A 20,929-nucleotide genomic window follows, 5' to 3' on the forward strand; every position below is an offset into this window, starting at 1 on the left:
TCAGTGTTCATAAAAATCTCACACTTCTTAATCTAAAGGGTTGCAAAAACCTCAGAAGGCTTCCAAGCAAGTTTGAAATGGAATCTCTTGAGATCCTTATTCTTTCTGATTGCTCAAAAGTAAAAACAATTCCAGAATTTGGGATGAACATGGAACGTGTATTAGAGTTTTACTTGGATGGCACTGCTATTACAAAATTACCAACATCAATTGGGAATTTGACTAGTCTCACCTCATTGGGTTTAAGAGATTGCAAAAATCTCATGTCTCTATCTAGTACATTTTTTAATATGAAGAAGCTTGAAAATGTCAATCTTTCGGGATGCTCAAAACTTTGCAAACTACTAGAGAACTTGGGGACTGTTGAAAGTGTAGAGAACGTTGATCTAAGTGGCATTGCTACAAGACTTATGTCTTATTCTAATGCTCCTTTTCAAACTCTTAAAAAACTATTTTTCAATGGATTTAAGGCAAGAAGTCCCGATCCCGTGAGCTTGTTATCGACTTCTCTATCGGGATTGTGTTCTTTGACCAATTTGGATCTAAGTTATTGCAATCTCAAGGCAATCCCCAGTGATGTTGGTTGCTTATTCTTTCTAAAAGAGTTAAACTTAAGTGGAAATAATTTTGGTTGCCTTCCGGAAAGCATTTCTCAATTATCTAATTTGAGGTTTTTAGGCGTGGAGAATTGCAAGAATCTTCGATTATTGCCAAAGCCTCCATTAAATATTTGTCATATTTGGGGATATGGTTGTACCTCACTGGAAACCATACCCGTACCGCATCTATTGAAGCTAAATTCTTTAGGTTACTCAGCGCTACTCCTTTCAAATTGCAGTAAATTGGCTAACAAACAATGCTTCATCGACATGTTATTTGCACTGATTAGAAGGCACCATCAGGTCTCTTTCTCTCTCTCTCTCTCTCTCTCTCTCTCTCTCAGAGTTCTAAACAACATGCGTGGTGTGTTTCAGGGACACTTTCTTGACAGCAGATTTGACATTGTTATTCCTGGAAGTGAAATTCCAAATTGGTTTAGGCATCAAAGTATTGGGAATGAAGTTAGTATACAAGAACCTTATTCTCTTTTGTGTAACGAGTGGATGGGGATTGCTGTTTGCGTTGTATTTTGTTCTCTTCCACATCACCAAATCCACAAAGACCGTTCTCTTGCCTGTTACTTGATAGCCAACGGAAAACAAATGTCTTACAATCCGATCACTAGAAAAATTGTTGCTTTATCAGATCATATTTGGCTAATTTATTTGCTTCCTCAATACTACAAGGAGGAAGACATAAAATCAGCGTGGGAATGTGATGCAAATGGATTCAATCAGATTGGGGTTAGAATTGGAAACATTTGTAAGGGATTGGAGGTGAAGAAATGTGGGTTGCGATTGGTATACAAGAAAGACATCGAAGATCTTAATCAAACTATGACTCAAAGACATCATAATTTCGACAATTCGATGACGGCAGCAGAAGGTTACAAGGCCAAGCGAACCCGAGATGACTATGATGAGGCTGGAAGCTCTAACGATGAACCTCACCCAAAAAGGATTGGTAACTATAACTGTGAGGAGTCAAGTGAGTACAAAGACTGTCATGAAGAGCTAAGTGAAAGTGACCTTGAAGGTTAATCAACTTTTTCCTCTGTAAGTCACTGTCTTTCTTCTTAATTCAATTTCTGTCGGTTGCTACAATACCTTTTTCTTGTGTACATTTATTGATGGATTGCCCACCATATGTTTGATTAGAGTTGTCAATGAGACTTCTAGCAATTTGACTAGGACAAACAAAGAATTGCAACAAAAAGCTTCTTCTCGTTGTTTAAAAATCAAAAGAAATAATTTGCTTGAAAGCAAGTATACATCAATCTGGAAAGCTTTTGCTGTCAAACGTACTGGTTTATTGTTCTATCTCATGCTGTTTCTTTCCATTTAAAGTTATACTTCACTCCCTCTAATTTTCATTAAGCATAGAAACTCTCCACAAAGTGACACACACACATACTGAATTGGAAGCAAAATGAGTGGAGAGGAGAGAGATTAGAAAGTGGGAGAGATATTTGAGAGCAAGGTCTTGCAGAGTTCCCTCTCCTTTGCTTGACAAAATGCCCTTAGTAACACTACCACATCCTCTCGTTTTTACCAACCCAAGGTGCTATCTCCATAAGTGTTCTGTCAAGCAAGTGGAGGCATCTCTAAACTCTTGTCCCCATTCCTGACTTAGGCCCATACTTTGGGCCGCAGAATCAAAATCTTAGCTTTGTGGATATAATGTCCATAATTTAGACTCTTCACTATGCCATTTTCAATCCCATACCCCTACGCATATTGCGCAGCTGTTGCTTAACCAAATGTCTTTCCTCCTACATTAACACATGGTCTACACCACCATTCCACATGTTATGCAAAAGCTTGATCTAACCATTACTAATCCTTTGGTGGGGCTGCCTTTCTGTCTCTTCTTTTATACAATGTTAGTGCCCCTGAATTTGATTGGTAATATTTTTCTCAATCATCCTCCTCCTTCTAGGTTCCCAAATCTAAGGATTCTAGTGCTTGGATCTGCAGGGTATGCAAACTCTGAATCTCTCCCCACCCTCCTCACTGCCCTCCCTGTCCTCATTTTAGGAATCCACAAGCACAACTTCATTTTGTTTCCATGGCAGGTTCTTCAAAATGAATAAAGTAGAATTCCATGAATTTATGATTGCGATTGAGGAAAAAGTTCGAAAAGTTAATAATGTCACTAATTGTAATCATCAATTAGATGAAGATGCAAGAGGCATGCACCATGAATTAATAATTGCAATTGAAAAAACAGTAAAAAAGTATAGTAATGTCACTAATGGAAATCAACAAATTCTGTGAATAATAAATAGTATTGAACACGATGTATTACAAAGTGGCCTTAGTCATGTGCTTCCATTGTTTTTGCAATGTTTGGAAAACATCTTACACCTCATCATCCCATGTAATGCTTGTGCAAAGGCATGGGTTAGATCTTAATAATATTTGAATCTCATTTAAAAGTGACATAAATTTTTGTAAATTAGATTTTTTGTTCCTTTCTTTATTTTGTTTCCCCCCAGTGTATATATTTTTCAGACATTTAGGAGTATAATAAAATATTTGTAATGTCAATTTTGAGTGGAAAGGCTAGTATCAGCCTATCACTTGCATTGCCCCATTGATTTGTAATATTAAATGTTTAAACTCATTTTATACATAACATTTTTCGTTAATTATGGAAATTATTACCATATGACTTTTGTGCTTTGGGCCGTTGATATTCTTGAAATTTTCCAGACTTATTTCAAATCATAACCAAGGAAAACCATACATGTTCATTTCATTTGTCTTATTATTTAGACTCATGCAAGCAAACAATTGTGTAGACAAGGTTGAAAATTGGAGAGCTGATTAGATTTGTAAAACTTGCTCTACTTGTTATCGTTGTTGATGCAATTGTTGCTTTGTCATTTTAACCTAATAATATACATTTCATAGTGAATTGATAATACACCTTTATAGACATCAAAGTGTGTGTGTGTGTGTTATATAGGGTTCCTATTTTATTGGTTGTCCCCAAAGGAAAAATGATGTCAAATGAAATTGCTTAGGTTCTCTACATGTTATGGAATATGTGCTAGTCAAAGATACTTTCAGGTGGAATTCTGAATTAGTTTGAAAACCCTATAGCCAAAATGATTCCAAGGGAATTTTACAAATTCCTCTGTGTTACTGCCAAGCTCATAAGGCCTCATTCCAAATCTAGGGTTTATTTGGTTGAAAAGGATAGTGGCTATTGCATACTAGGAATTGTAGAAACCAAGCTAGCAGGTCTTTTATTAATCTTACTAGCACAACCATAAGTGAAGACCCTGAGTAGGCTGAGCTTTGGAACTAGTTATGTAGGTTACAATTTCCTTCTAAAATGATTGTTGTTCTTTGGAGAATTTTATTGAATTTTCTTCTTGTGAGGGTAGAATTGAGAAGGCATTTGAGGACTTAGTCCTTCGAGTCAAAGATACTGAAGACCGTATATTTTTTTCCTTTTCATGTAGAGAAATCTGGTTTGGTTTGATCTGTACATTAGAACTGATTTCATCCAACCTTATTTTATTCAGGCATGGTTGAAGAGCTGGACGAAGGGGAAGGGGATTTGGGGATCTTAAAGTACTTATCATTGCTTTCTTTCTCTATTTTTTGTTTGGACTTACAAGAACAAGGTAACCGTGAAGAAAGAACCTTTCCATGCCACTAATGTGGTCTTGTATTGTAAAATTTGATTTCAATGTGCAGGGTAACCAACATTACAAAAAACAAAGAAAAACCTTGACAGCAACAGGATAAGCAAGTGTAGACCTTTAGAGTGTGTCACAACTGGCAACCAATCCTGTTGGAGTCGAGCTACAAGGGGGTAGGAGAAGGAAATACAGGGGATCCAAGCTTCTTTTGAAAAAATAGAGTAGGTGCATGTCCATGGCTGTTGTTTCAGCTGAGCTTTTTCTTCATTTTTAATCTTTTTGTGGATATTCACAAAATAACATGACACTGCCACTAGTAGATATTGCCACAGATTTTCAAGAATAAATTCCATTAATTGTATGTGCATGCATGCATGCAAGCCAAATACATATTATACATGAACAGAAGCTCTATGTAGATATTGCATTCCTCTTTGAACCTCCTAAGTCCTAACACCAAGCAAGTGACTTTGTACCTTTTCAAAACATCGTTAAATGATTGCTATTCACATATAGATTGACAGGCATCACACCTAGAAGTGATCCCCATATCTATAATATCAAAGGAGGATTGTAAATAACATAAAATAAATAAATAAATAAAATGAAAATTTTAAGCAAAAGAATCTATTATTGATCTAGAAGCTCCAAGAAAGCCTACTTGACATGCCATCCATTCTTTAACTTCAAACCATTTGGATGGTCAAAATGACAGCCTCCCCTTAAAAAAATGTGAATGTCTTTGACACACACACACATTGAAATAGAAATGGGGATCATGAGAATGGCACATATTAACTAAACGACAAAAATATATATTCCAACTTTCAGGATGTTCCCTATTGGCTATTACATCACTTCTTCTAGTTTGTTCAGCTCTTCCTTTATAGCATCTTCAGGCTTTGAGATTTCTCTCTGTTTGTATTCTTATAATTAAGAAATAGGTGGCAAAGTTGGCCAATTGAGAGGTTGTGGTGAAGGACATTCAACAGCTTACAAATGTTTGGGTTTGACAGGTGGACATATGTCCTAGCAGAGCCTTGATCCCTAGTTACCCTAAGTTCTTTATGAACAATAGCTTGGATAACAGGCGGCAAACTCTGAATCTTGTACACTTTTCTTCTTGCGCTGCTTTGGTTTCAATGTGCAAAAAAAGAATGGCAAGACAAAGCTTTTCGTTGGTGGTTTAAATAGAAGTAGAAATCATGTGCTGGAAAGCAAGTAAACATCGACACTGGAAGCTCTCACTGCCAAAGGTATATTGATTTATTGTTCTATCCCATGTTTTTTTCTTACATTCAGAATTAGGCTTCTGGGTTGTCCTTATTTAGAAGTCCATAAACACAAGCTCATTAGTAAAGTCATGAGAAATAGACAGGTAGTTCAAAATGAATAAACTTGAATTCTAATTTGTATATATTTCCTTCTTGTCCTTTCCATATAGTATGGTTTGCTTTATGTTAAAGTATGCAAAGGGGTTTTACTTACTTGGAACTTTTAAAAGGCTTTTTTTTTTTTTTTTGGTTTGATCTGTCCAAAAAAATAAGAATCCCTCATACAGCCATTCTAAAAAGCTAAAATCATATACTTCCATTTTATCAGTCACCAAAAAAAAAAAAAAAAATGTTGTGATTGGCTACATTTTACTTATTGTAGACTTGATTTGTCATATCAGTGATTTACCATGAAAGAAGTATCTTTTTGCAAACATTAATATATCATATTGAATGGTAAGTATTACTAAATGGCCTTGGCCATGTCCTGCTTTTATTTTTAAAGTTAGGAAATCACCATAAACCTCGTTTTTTCATGTGATGCTTGTGCAGAAGCATTGGTGAGTCCTCAATAATATTTGAATCTTATTTAGAACAGACATATCTTTTTCCTCTGCTTTTTCATAGTTTTATTATTTTTTTTTTTTTTTTTTTTTTTTTTTTTTTTTTTTTTTTTTTTTTTTTTCCCTAGACATTTAGGAGTTTAATAGGTTGCATCATATATGTGTCTCTAATGTCAAGTTTTGATGGAAATGGGTGCTGCCACATGTAAGTGCCCTGTTAATTTGTAATATAGATGGCTAAAAACTCCTTTTATGCAGGATTGTTCAGTTTAATTATATCGGTTTACTGTTTAGCTGGTATGGCCTCATACAACTCATAAACATGGTGAGTGAAACTATATCTTATGCTATGAGGAAGAGGAAAACTTGGATCATTTATTCCTGAAGTGTAGTCTTTCTTGGGCTGTATGGTTTTGGTCAGATTAGACCCTTAGAACTTTGTGCATTTATCCTTGCTCTTTGAAGCAGTTGTTGACTTGGTGAATGGAGGATCTACATTTTCAATAGCAGGAATATGTGATGTTCTCTGGATTGTCATATCATAAGTCTGTTGGCCTTGTGGTACAACCTCAACAAAGTGATGTTTGAGGGTGCAAAACAGGCTGGCTTATGAATTGTTAATGCTCAGTAAAGCTTTGTTTTCCAGGTATGCACAAGCCTATCATGCAAATTTGGATCAGAGTAACTGTAGGAGAGTACCGAGGCGAGTGTGTCCAGTTGTGGAGGGATAGCTAGTGTTGCTAACAGTTAAGCAACACTTGCAAAGACGGTGCAGATGGAGTGGTTTTGCCTAAATCATGTGCTGGCAAGAAAATTTTGAAGGCGTTGCAGTTCTGCCATGCAGCTGAGTAGCTGCTAGAAGCCTAGCTGTTTTGCTTTGCATCATTCATCTCTTGTAACATTAAAGAAATTTCCAGTAGAAGAACTTGGCTTGGATGGGGTGCTGATTGTTGAGCATATAATGTTTCAATTCATAAGAATCTAGAAGAAACTTCTACAAGCATATTTTCTTGTTAACTACAATAAGGAGTATCCCCTATTGAATTTCTTATTTGCTATACATGAAAGAAAGTGTATGAAACAGCATGACATTTCCTTTTTTGTTTCCTTCTTAAAAAAAAAAAAAAATTCTTTTCAATTTTGGTTAAGTGTATTAATATTAAGGTTTTAAGTTCCCTAACCCAGAGTAATATTAAAGAGTTGCAACACATCAGACACTGGTAGAATATAGGACTTCTTAAACTTGGAAATCTCTACAGAGCTCACATTATTCCCAAATCATCATTTAACATTTACAATCTATGATGTAACGCATAATTCAAAATTATTTGAAACAATCAAGAACAACCATTTATTTACCCAACTATCAATGCTACTAAAAGGGTTCACCACTAATGACAAAGACCTAAACTGTGGACAACCAACAAGTAAGCAAGCAAGAATTCTCTCTTTTTTTTTTCTTTTTTTTTTTTTTGGTGAATAAAAAAAAAATGTAATCCAAAAATTAATTAAACGCCCACAAAATAGAAAATAGACGCCTGGTAGTTACAGTGAAAGTTGTAGCCAAGCTAAGGGTCAATCTCAGCTATAAACTGCTTTGTGACTTCGAGCTTCGCCCGAAATTTTTCGTCTTTACAGCAAACTCGTGGGCTGAGTAAACATTTTGTAAAACATTCTATCATATTATACTAACTCAACTACGAATAAGCTTTCTAGAAAAAGTTTAATTGGTTAACAATTTGATTTGATAATACTTCTCACTATTATTTTATAGGTCTTGTTAGGCACTCACACCTGTTACTCTGTTAGGTTAAAATTTTATAATACAATCAAGTCACTTTTTTTTAGGGAGTCAAGGCCCTCTTAACTTAAAAGTTCATATTTTTATGAACTTTTTCTATTTCCCGAAGTCGGTAGAGTCTGTTTGAACTTTGAAGCCTCTTTAACCATTGTCTAGACACCTGTGAACAAAAGCCTTATTTTTAAAGTCATGCTATTGAATCAAATTTTCACTTGATTTTCCCTTTGCAACTTATATGATGTGATCCATTTCACAGTTGATTTCAATGCTTAAATGTTGATAACGTGGCAACTTCTTTCATAATGGGAAATACTGTTTGGGATGATAGGTTACTAAAATAATAGTTGTATATGTGCATTAGGTATTCTTTGTGATTATGAAAGCTCAAAGCAATAACAATTTTGATTTATCTTATGGAAAAATCCAACCGTTTAAGTTGCAAAGATGTAAATTTGAGATATTTAGATTTTAGTTGGTTTATACTTTAAAGTGTCTGCCTTAAGAAATAGTGCTCAATCCTTATATACTATCGTCTTCTATTATAAATTCAACAGATATATATATATATATATATATATGAAGATTAAAAATAATAAAATTTTATTCTGACATATTATTGATATTCAGCTAATGATTTATTAATGAATTTTGGTGAGGACTCAAATATAATCTTAATTCATTGCTGAGCCTCAGTTCTCTCCAGCTCTTGAGAAGCTTCCTTGGGTCTATGGTTATGAGAAAAGAGTGAGACCTTTGTGGTCTTTGAGTTGAAGTCAGCTTGGGTTTTTAGTAACCTTTGATTTTGGTGCAGAGCAAGATTAAGAGAGCCTTGCCCATTTTTGCTCCTTCAATGAAACAGAGAGAGCTTTCCCTTTAGCTTCCTAAAATTTTCCCCACTCTTTAATTGGTTCTTGCTTCTTTGAATCACCCAGAGAACCCAATGCCTTATGCTTCTTTGAAATAACCATATTATTAGCCCATTTATATTTCAACCCCATAGTAAGTGTTAGTGAGCCTGAAGTTTTGACTGTATTGAACATCACTAGATGGGGTTCTGGTCTTTTGCAAGCAAGGAGTACTGGAAGAAGTCACTATTGAAGGATTCTAGAGATTCTAGAACAATTACGGTAGGAAGGCAAGCGGCGCACTTGTAGAGGTTTTATAGAGGTTGTGCCTCAAAGGTGTCCCCTTACTAGTTTTTCCATTCGAGAAGTTCTCCTATGGTTTTCCACTTCGTAACCAAATTACCGTGTCAGTCTCTTTGTTCTTAATCACATAGGGGTCTAAATCTAATTGTTTATCATATTTTTAAAATCAGTTGATAATCATCTCTCTCTTGAAGCTACTCAATCAATCAAAAAATAACAATTAAAAATTAAAAACAGTTTTATAAAATAAAGTGACTAGGGTCTTATAAAACAGTTTTATAAACGAATCTAGCTATAAGGCAGAAGCATTGCCTTTCAGTATCTTCATCATGCATTGTCATAGTGAAAGGTTTGACCTTTGTACAAAAGGGAAAAGATTAATGGCAACATCACTCACAAAGATAAAAAAAATTGACAAACAATGCAATTATATACATACTCTACCATCTGCAAAGAATTAAGCCCAATATAATCCTATTTGGTGACATTTTTAATTTGTACCACATATAAATGTAAAAGTTCTATTCTAAAATTCGAAAATTCAACAAACAATTCAATGAAAAGAAATGGAACCAATGAAGTCACTTCATGAGAAGGCCTGGAATAGATTAAGTTGCTATTACCAACCTTGATTTTTTGTACACCCCTTCATTAATTGGCAAGTTCAATTTTTTAAAGAACAATTACATTATTTGCAGAGTGATCCCATTATTCATTTTAAAGAAGCATAGGCATTAATTTGCAAGGGTAAAGATTCTTTAGTTTTTTTTTGAGAATCATAAAGATTCTTTAGTTGATGTCAAAGTAGCTTTAATATAAATAACCTTGATGCCTATTACAAACTTTGCTTGCTCCTAGCCTTCACTATTTTTCCCCCACATTATTTTTTACTCTCTTCATTTTCAATTTCTAAATTGTTAGGACATATGTGATTCACTTGTTAGGAACATATGTCACTATTTTATGTAATTGGCTAATCTTTTGACAAAACGCACTTTACTTGTAATTGGGTAGATCTAGGTGTTTTTAATACTTCAAGAAACAAGGTTTCAAGATCAAGTGTTGAAGTCATTCAAGTCTATCCAAAAAACAAGCTGAATAGTGCAAATTCATTAAAGCAAGCTCGATAGCTGCATCTATCGAGCTTAAGAAAGCTGTTTCAGCCCGTGTGCTCAACACCTGCTCTACAGCTTCTCGACAACTCCTATTTGTCAAGGTTTAAGAAAAACAAATTTTCTATTCTGTTTTCTTGGAATCCATGTATGTGTCTTTGGGACTTCTTTTCTCCTAACTATAGACATATAAAAGGATTATTTTAAGGGCCGTCAAAGAGTTCATAAGTTGCACAAATGTTGAGCAAAGTTTGTTCAAGCAAATTGTGACCGAAGACAAAGTTTTGCTCTAGTTCATCATTCTTGAAGAAGTTGTTGTGTATGTGCACCGTAGGGTTTTGTGACCAAACATCTTCTTGATTTTCATCTTTGGAATGAACTGAAGAACTTGCAGCCAACAACCTTCTCTAGTTGGTGATTGAAGTTGTGTACTGGGATCCGCGCAATTGGTTAGTCACGTACTTGGGAGCCGTGCATCGAAAGGTGAAATTGTCACTACAGAAGAAGTCCAATTGGGTATTGGGGTAAGGATTCAACTGTAAGTTGGTAGAAGGTACTAAGATTCCTTTACTTGTAACCGCTTGTTGTGATAATAGTAGAATTTCGGGAGTGATGACTTGAAAATCACCCAATGGGGTTTTTGCCATTAGATTTTCCCCATTTGTAAACAAATCACCATGTCAAATTTATTTTCCGCTACATACTTAGCTTATTAGTGATTTGTTTCTGCTACCACGCGTTTGCATGTTAATTAACTTAATTAATTCACTTGACTAAATTAATTGGTTAATTTATCACAAGGGGTCAATTCGTTTTTGGCCTATCATAAATGTCTAAGTCTCCCTATCTATCTGTGTACTTCTAAAGTTTATTTGCAATCTTTGCCTTTTGTCATAAAATTATTCCTACTTATTATAGAGAGACCAAAAAATAAAAATCAGCCTTACTAAGAAGCCCCAAATGAAATGACTCTAAATAAGAAATAAAAAAGAGTAAAACAGAATCCGAGTACAAACACAATTACACATCATTATTATTGTTATCACTGACCTGAAGTGCATAATATTTTGCACTCTACTTATATTAAATTAATTAGTGGATGTATTAGTTATAAAGTTTCCAGATTCCACTAAGCATTTAAATAAAAATAATTTTATAGTTTTTCATAAAGCAATTAGAGCAGGACTTCAAGGAAATTACACAGAATGTGAGGAGTAATTGTCATCAAAAAGCAATTAGAGTAGGACTTCCTAAAAATTACACAGAATGTGTAGCAGTTTTAAATTTTATTTGAATGTACTTATTTTATAATGGTCAGCACTTTCTAATGTGCACAGCCACTGTTATATAAGCATATAAATCTTTTTGAAGCCAAAATTTAATGGTGGTTCTTGCTTAGCAATTCTTTTGTTGATGTAAGTAGTGAAGATCAAAACCTTATAGAAACGAAGTAATTTGAGACACATATAATTAAATGATATAATAGTTCTCAACTCTATATTTCTTTGAGCATTTAGATCAATGAAAATTTCGTATCTTTGTTGTGTATTGAGGTAGCACCATGAAAGGTTAATTAGCAAATACAAGATTCTCTTTCTATGAAACATGTTTCTCCAACTTAGTTAGCCTAATTTGTTTATTGATTAATTTAAACCCTTTTCTTTCTTCCTTTTTTTTTTTTTTTTTTGTCGTTTATTTATTATAGATTGTATGCAAAGATGATCCATAATCCATTGATTCAGTATCAATTGCCTAAGATTGTCAGATTTACAAGAACTATGATTGCATATTAAAAGTTTGTTGCTTAGAACTATTTGATCATGTTTGGAAAAAGCACTTTAGCCATCAGATGCTTTTGTGATTCAAAATGCTTTAAAACAATTGGGCTCTAGGTGATATAGAGGCATTTACCCTACTTGGTATATACGATTCGATACAAGTTTCTGTATTGGTTAACAACTTTAGGATGTTCACTGTAAAAAAAAAAAAAAATTAAAAGTTTTGTGAAACAAGTCACCATCAAATGTAGTGCAGTGCAAAAGAAGAGGAAAGAGAACATCATTTTACACAAGTTGGGAAAGTTGACATTCATCATGCATCCTGCAATGGAACAATTTATCTCTTTCCTCTATCATAGATTGTTTTATTAAAAAGATGAAAACAACTTGTTTGTTATGCAAACAAATGTGCAAGATAACATAGATTATATTGGTAGTGAATGGTAGATTTAATTGCAGTTGAGCATTGTGTGAAGTTATCACCATAGCATTTTTTTTATAGCCAAGTTATAATAGAAAAATATGTTTTTATATTTTTTATTTAACTATCCCGTGCATCGCACGGGTTAGTGATAACGCCTTAAAATGTATACTTGTTATATATTTATATGGGCATTATCTCCTTATTATTATGCTTAATGTGTATAATTAAGCCATGATTTGCATTAGTCCCTATTGTTTATCTTTACATAATTTCTGGAATAAAATGCTATTCATTATGTGCAATTTTCTACTTTCAGGAAATTATGTGAGAAAGATGAGTTTACAGGAATTTGTGAGAGGATGGAGGCTAAAATGTCTAAGGAGGTGCAGCTAGAGTGCTTGGATCGTCTACCATGATTGGAAGCTTCAAATAAGGAAAGAAATCAAAGAAGCAAAATCTGAAAAGGAAAAATCTGATTTGAGTACTAATCAGTATTTTGGGTGTATCTCTCCCCTCAAAAATCCAATTGACACAAGCCAGATGGGTTGGAACTGTGACTTAAATATCTACAACTTTCCAGTTTTGAGTTTTTCGAAATTCTCAATTTTTGAAGGCCGAAATTAACTCACAAGTTACCGCTGTAAACCTGGACGGAAATTAAAATAGTAAATGTTTTATTTTCTTTGGACACTTAGACATTAGGGTTTTAAGGGAGGCCGTGGAGAACGAATTTTGGCAGAAAAAACTTGTATTTTTCTTTCTCTAATGGCAGCCTAAACTCTTTGCTAGGGCTAGGGGTTATGTTTCTTCTATACGATATGAATATTCAATATGATTCTTTCTAGGATTTTATCAATAACATATTTGATTGTTCAATTAGATTTCTTTTGATGTATTAGTTCTTCCATGCTTTCAATACGTTCAATCATGTTTTTCTTATTGTTTAGATGAATTTCTAATAGTTTCAAATAGAAATCAGGTTTTAAAGTGAATGGATTTTTCTGAAAACTTTTCTAACCGCATTATTAATCGAGGTTATCATGCATTCTTGAATTGTCTCAATTCAACCGAATCATAAGTTTTTAATTGTATAAGAACAATCAATTATGAAATAGATATTTTCTTAGATCACAAAGAATTTCATATCGATATAGGGAAACACCCCGATGCCCTAGTATTTATATTATTGATTTAAATAAGTTATCATTGTTATTCTTATTTACAATTACCAGACAAAAATTATCCTTCATCTTCACGAAAAGTTTTTTTAATTACATTGTCTTTGAATTTACCTCGCTTCTTCGAACCTCAGTACTCCGAGAATGATATTGCTACGATCTCCTGCACTTGGGAGTGAGCAAGCAACAAAAGCTTCAGCCGTTAGGAAATGGTAAATTTAATCATTTAACCATAAGTCTAACACTCCCCCTCACTTGTGGGCCTAAACTTTCCCTTTATAAGTGGGGGTCCAACAAGTGGGAATTTAACATTTTAAATGGGAGGTAGAGTAAAATCAGGGATCGAACTCAGGATCTCCTGCTCTGATACCATGTTAAATTACCGATTGTCTCAAAAGTTTAAACTGTTAGGAAATGGTAAATTTAATCATTTAACCATAAGTCTAACAGATATATTATGATTTATTCCTTTGAAACTGTGGGTTAGGTGTAGTGGTCAGTAGATTTTGTGATTTGGACTTAATGGGGGTTTGAAGATTGGTATGTGTTAGGAATCAAAATCTTGCGTTTATTTTTCCTTACCTAATCTTGTGTCTCACTCTCTCACAAGTTTGAAAATAGTTTTGTCCCATTAGATAATCTTACTGAAAAATGGGTCAATGCATGCAAGGTTAACACAAAAATCAAAAAGAACACCGAAAGCCCATAGAATTTACCTCGCTCCATGAGATTATTTTCTACTAAGCTTTTCAACTTTCCACTAAGCCTGGTATTTATAAATAAAATAAATAAAAACTTTTCCACTAGAGCATTTATGCTGTCCACGATACGATGACGTCTAGATTGAAAGAAAGCAATATTAACAAACTTTACGGCGGATAACCATGAAGCTGAATTTATTGTCCCACGATTTATTTATTTATTTTAAAGCCTATTTCCCCTAACATAACTTTAGAATATGTTTCAAAATATAATTGTAACTTTAATATATATATACCAAACATACATTAAAAATAATTTAGAAAGAAATAGAAATTCATAGAATTTTAAGATTACAGTTTGCTGTTTAAAGAGAAATTCCTTATCTATATTAATAATAATCTATATATATATATATATATATATATATATAACCGAAGTCTTTGAAACTCCCACAATTTTCCACGTCAGCACAATATTAAAAAAAAAAAACAAAAAAAAAAACTTAATTGAACTTTTCTAAAACCCGACTCTGCCTTTCCCTTTCCCTTTCACGATACTGTACCTTCTCTTCCTTGCTTTCCTCTATGAGCTCCTCCTCGATCAAACCCAGCAAGCCAACAGCAAAGCATCACATCGCAACGCATCTAAAAACCCACCATACCCACCAACAGACATCTTCTTCCTCAGAATTGATCTCCTTCCTCAGACCACCCATTTGGTCCCTTGGACAGTAGTTATAAAAGACCAAACAACACCCTTTCTTACTTCTTTAATGTCTATACCCTTCTCTTCCGCCAATGGCTCTCCCTTTGCGATGAGAGAAGAAGCACTAACCGAGTTGGCTGTATGATTGAAAGAACAATAGAAGCTATAGCAATGACCTTCTTGCGAGTTCCTTCAATTGAACAACAAGATCTATGCGATTTGGGAACTGCAATCTAATGTGATTTTTGTCGGGTTTGATCAAGCACATGGAGGAGACCATCAATGACCTTCTTGCGAGTTCCTTCAATTGAACAACAAGATCTGTGCGATTCAGGAACCACAATCTAATGTGATTTTTGTCGGGTTTGATCAAGCACATGGAGGAGACCATCAATTTCTACATGATTAGAACAATGTGTATGTGGCTTGATTTTTACTCTAAGAAAAATATCTAATAGACTATTAATTTCTCATTAGAAGTCAGATTACTCTTCGATAATAGAACATTCTAATGTTGATTTTGTTTTTTTAATGGATCATTTTAAAGGTTTTTTCTTCAGTTTTGTATTTTTTTGAGGGATTCATGTTGTTAAACTGTCCTTACAATCCCATTTAGAACATGTACACCATGTATTTGACAAAATATCTCACTCACTCTTACATTTTTCTTTTCATTCCCTTTTTTCAAACTTGGGCTTCTTCCTCTACAGGTTGAAGATTCTTCTATATTTTTCTTTAGTTTTTGGTTATTGGTTTATGATTTGCATTACTTTCTTATTATTGTTATATATTATTATTTTCATATGAGATGCATAGAATTGGATCAGGGGTGAATTAGAAATTGAATTCATAGATTGATGAGTTGGATGTAGAAGGTTTTGATAATTCAAATTATTGGATGCATTGTATTTTTATGTTCCTATTTTATAGTTTAAATCATCAATTTCCATTTTTAGTTTGTAGATTTTGGATCACATTGAATTGTATGGTTCCTTATTTCAAAATTCCAAACCTTTACATAAGATTCATTGAGACAAAAGATCAACCCCTGAGTAATACCATTAAAAAAATTACTACGATGTTAAAACATATTAGAATAGTGAACTCTCTTCTACCATGTTCAAATAATGCAGTGAAATGAGACTTAAATTTATATTGCTAAAATAACTCTCTTTTTCCCCTTTTGGGTATTTGGATTAAATTGGTTTGGGTATCTATCTATTTTCAATAAGGCTAAGGAAAACTACTATACAGTATGAGACTAAAACTCATATTGGTGAAATAACTATTTTTTTTTCCCAGTCATTGATTTCTCTGTTGACATTCTTATGCCACAACAAAATGTTTTTCTCTTTTTGATATACATTAGATAAGCTCAGGCATTAGGACAGAGGTTAAAATATTCCTGAAAGTTATGCCACTATGTTCATATTTATTTTTGTATTGTAGACAGTTTAGCCTCACTATACGTACTTTATCTTTGAATCTTATAAGCTTACAAATAGATGAACGACAATACCTTCTTTGATCTTGAAATATTGCTGGTATGTCTTGAGCCAAGTAGAAATTATTTAATCTTGCAATCTTACTTATTTTAAGATAATATCTAATACCATTCTCATCCTGTATAATCATATTTAACTGAGTTATATTTTAGATCAAGTTACATTTTCAACAAAAAATAAATGCATGTGTATGTATGATGCAGGACTTTGCACCATAATACGTTTGAACAATGCAATTTGTTTTAATGGCTTTTTTAAAAAAATAAACAAATAAAATTTAGTTACTGTAGGGATTGTTTTATATATCTTTCAGTTCAATTATAGGAACATGGTCATGTTTATATGTCCTTATAAAATCTCACCTTGCCAAATCATGCAATTATTCTTTGAAACTCTGTCTCCATCTGTGGCGGTGGAGCTTATTCCTTACTCTTGGCTTCTGCACTATACCTCTCCCTCCATTCAACATTCTACTTCTTCACAAGGCCTGAGATAACTAAGTGAAGAATTTGTGAACATTCTTTGAGGTATGAGGTGAATACTTCTTTGTTCTTAAAAAAAAATTATTTCTTTACTTTACTGCCCATGAATATGATGGGCTTATAATGGATGGTCATAATATGAATTTTTTTGCCAATAAATCTCGGAAGTGAAATCCATGACTTTGATTCTTCAATTAGGTTTGTGATTACTATTTATATAGATATTAGTTGTCCATTCATGCTGTTTTCTAGGATTCCCTCCTTATTTTATCTCAAAACTTGAATAATTGTTAAATTTTGCTTTAATAATTTAGGAAATGGGAGGAATTTGATAATGGAATTGTAGTATCATTTGTTCAGTCATGAAAGATTATGTTTTTCGTGTTTGGCCTTCATTCAATGTAAATAGAAAATCTATTTCAAAGTATACAATTAACTGGAGCAATGAAAATTTATTCAAATAAAACTTAGATAAGAAAGTTGAATTTTTGTAGAAGAGTTGAGTGATTGGTAAGTACATTGAATATTAAACAACTAAAAAATATAGCTTTAGGGTGAGTATGAAATACATGTATGATACTAAGAGTCCGTTTGGATACAGCTAAAAACTGAAAACTGAAAACTGAAAACACTGTAGCAAAATAATTTTAAATGTATAAATAGTACCGTGGAACCCATTTTTAATAAAAAAAGTTGCTGAAAAGTGATATTTGTGGGTCCGTAAATAGTACACGAGTGCACTGTTCACGTGCTGAAAGTCAACAAAATCGGCTTTAAAAAAAAAAGGGCTAAAACGTAGACGCACTGCGTTTCAGCCCAATCCAAACGTTACCTAACTTAATGCCACCAATTTTTTGGTTTTCACTTGAATCAATGAGGTTTGTGCTTTGAATGGTTATTAAATCAATGCACGTAGGAAAAGGAAAGTTGCATAGTATGCTGCATTGTGATTCTTTGATTAATCTGTAAAATATTCATGCGATTTGAAATGTTGTTTATGAGTTTTTCATGTAATTCTTTTATTTATCTAGGAAATTAATCTAGAAATCCACACAACAAAAGCAAATTTAAGCTATATACTTGGCCTAAACTAAACATGACCAAGGCAAATTTAGGGATGCATATCCTTTGAGTTATCAAATATGCTTATACCATATTCATGTGATTTGAAACGTTGTTTATGAGTTTTTCACTTGCATATAATTCTCCAAGAATTAATCTAGAGAGAATCCACACAACAAATTTAACCTATATATTTGGCCAATACTAAACATGACTGTGGCAAATTAAGGGATGTATATCCTTTGATTTATCAAATATGCCTGGACCATATGAGTTTCTAAGTTTCTTTTATTCTTTGGCTAAGATTATGAGTTCCTTTCTGAAGTATTATTGTTAATTTTGAATTGAAAAGTTTGATAATGTTCTTCTTTTCTTAGCTTTATTTTAAGCTCCTGATAAAGTGGTTGACGTGGTATGACTAGCCTCATATTACACTATAAACAAATGCGAGAATATTATTTCATTTATTAATCCAAAAGGACCAATACTAAATAAATTTTGATCAAATTAGAATTGATTTCCCATAAATAAATTTTAAGTAAATTAGGTAATTTAATTTTTACAAGTAATCCAATTTCACAACTAGCCCGTGCATTGCACGGGTTAGCGACTAGTAATCTATATATATATATATATATATAAAACCGAAGCTTTTGAAGTTTCCACAATTTTCCATGTCAGCACATTTTTTAAATATAATATAAAAACAAATTAAAAAAAAAAAAAAACTGATGTCATAGGAAATTCAGCCACATAGTAGTAATATATAAACCTCTTAAAACCTAAACCTAAACCTAAACGCTCTCCGCCACCCTCAAAGCGGTAAATAATCCACTAAAGAATGTAGTTGGAATACAAGAACAGCAGAAGACTCTCTAAGCCTAATCTACCCAATGTAACTAAGCCTTCCAAACTCCTACTCCAATGAGGTTATGCCAAACCTATTTCTTCTTTAGTTTACCGAATTCCACTACTTGACCATAGCATCAACCAATATGAAATTGGTCCCTTCCTAACTGCTTCCCAAACACCAAATGGCCTTCTCACAGATATGGGTATGATGAGAAAAGAAGCTTCCACAATTTTCCATGTCAGCACATTTTTTAAATATAATATAAAAACAAATTAAAAAAATAAAAATAAAACTGATGTCATAGGAAATTCAGCCACATAGTAATAATATATAAACCTCTTAAAACCTAAACCTAAACCTAAACCTAAACATAAGGACTAAATATTTATGCGCCTTCTCTTGCATAAACCAGGGTTTTAACTAGGGTTTTGAATCAAGCACAGCTGCTCTTTCTTTTGTGGTCTTCTGCTTTCATCGAAGCTATGTCCATTTTTCTGGTACTCTTCTTCTGTTTCATCTTCTCATTTTTATTTCCGAACCTCCTTTCATTAATATTCTCACAGTGCCAAATTTTTTTTTTTCATTTTTTATCTAATTTTTTCAGAAACAATTTTGTGGCAGAGAAAGCTCTCAGTTTCCAATAGAAACTCTCTCCTTCGGATCATAGCAATCGCTTCTGCCGGGTCGGGTCTTTTGTATGCCAATAGCAACTCAAATTCCAGTAAGCTTCTAATTTTCTTTTCTGGGTTTTGATTCTTTTACCACTTCTTTGCTTTTTTTTTTTTTTTTTTTTTTTCTTTTTGGTATAATTGAGAAGTATTAAAGTTTAAATTTTGATTCTTTCTTTGTGGGTCTTTCTTGAAATAGAAAACTGAGAATTGGGTTTTATTTAGTATGTTCTGAAATCAAACAGAACACAACAATTCCAATTGGTTCTTTATAAATAAAAAATCTTATATGCTGTTATGATAAATTTTAGGAGCAAATGTAGCTAAAGTTTAAATTGATTCTTTCTTTGTGGGTCTTTCTTAAAATACAAAACTGAGAATTGGGTTTTATTTAGTATGTTCTTAAATCAAACAGACCACAACAATTCCAATTGGTTCTTTATAAAAAAAAAATCTTATATGCTTTTGTTATGATAACATTTTAGGAGCAAATGTAGTAGTGAAGGTACAATTTTAACATGTGCTTATGTTGTGGTTGATTTTCAAGGCATGAGGGGTTCAGTCAAAGGAAAGGTCAGTGTCTTTGGTGCTTTGTATGTGTTGTCTCCCTTAGTAATACAACTGTTCCATAAACGAAAACCTATATACAACTTCTCCATAAACCAGTAGGTCTTGTTTTCCTCATGCTTCACAGATTTGACTGGTCTTCAAGTTATAGTATACCAATTGAATAGCTTTATTTTACTAATACTTCTGTCATTCTTTGCAGTCTCATGCTTCACAGATTCTTGGTTTTAAATTTCAATATGAACTGATTCCAATTTTTCCCAAGGTAAGGATGTGTCGTAGGTTGACTGGTCTTCAAGTTATAGTATACTAATTGAATAGCTTTATTTTACTAATACTTTTGTCATTCTTTGCAGTCTCATGCTTCACAGATTCTTGGTTTTAAATTTCAATATTATCAGCGTATGGAAGTAAATAGTCCTATACCGCAAGATTCTTGGTTTTACATCAGTTCTTTATCTCAAAGATAAGGCTTTTATTTCTACCGCAAGAACTATTTAGGTATGTATCCCTTGCAAGCACACATAAACTTAAATTGTCTTTTAATATATGCATGCTTTATTATTTTCCAATAGTTTTCCCGTGCATCGCACGGGTTAGCGACTAGTAATATATATAAAACCGAAGCTTCTGAAGCTCCCACAATTTTCCACATCATCATTTTAGTTTATAAAAAAATTTAATTTTTTAAACTAAATAGTGAGAGAATCCTAACATGAGTCTCTCTCTCTTTTTTCCTTAATCCTAAAAATAAAAAATAAAAAAATAAAATCTGATTTAAAAATATAAAGTTTCATCTGACTAAAACTGTATGGCTGCAAAACCTACTCCTCACATACTACAAAACCCACT

General features: G+C 33.0%; 1 protein-coding gene across 6 annotated transcripts; it reads left to right on the forward strand.

The window, feature by feature from the left end:
* The first annotated feature begins 477 nt into the window (after positions 1 to 477).
* LOC115959505 (inactive disease resistance protein RPS4-like) lies at positions 478 to 7,193 on the forward strand. 6 transcript variants are annotated; one of them, XR_004084890.1, is made up of 4 exons: positions 478 to 1,655; positions 4,311 to 4,476; positions 5,194 to 5,511; positions 6,739 to 7,193. XR_004084890.1 is itself a non-coding variant. In XM_031077926.1 (2 exons), exon 1 carries the CDS (start codon positions 870 to 872, stop codon positions 1,638 to 1,640), a length of 771 nt encoding a protein of 256 aa, XP_030933786.1. In that variant the 5' UTR covers positions 478 to 869; the 3' UTR covers positions 1,641 to 1,655; positions 6,739 to 7,193. The 6 variants fall into 6 exon arrangements, 2 of the variants coding, with proteins under 2 accessions (XP_030933786.1, XP_030933784.1); XR_004084891.1 differs by having other exon boundaries at positions 5,272 to 5,511; XR_004084893.1 differs by lacking the exon at positions 5,194 to 5,511.
* Positions 7,194 to 20,929: the final 13,736 nt, after the last annotated feature.

This window comes from Quercus lobata, chromosome 9 (genome assembly GCF_001633185.2).
Source record: "Quercus lobata isolate SW786 chromosome 9, ValleyOak3.0 Primary Assembly, whole genome shotgun sequence".
NCBI lineage: Eukaryota > Viridiplantae > Streptophyta > Magnoliopsida > Fagales > Fagaceae > Quercus > Quercus lobata.

Excerpts from the sequence above, each read along its gene's own strand:
- LOC115959505 (XM_031077926.1), top strand. The coding sequence starts at position 870 with ATGTTATTTGCACTGATTAGAAGGCACCATCAGGTCTCTTTCTCTCTC.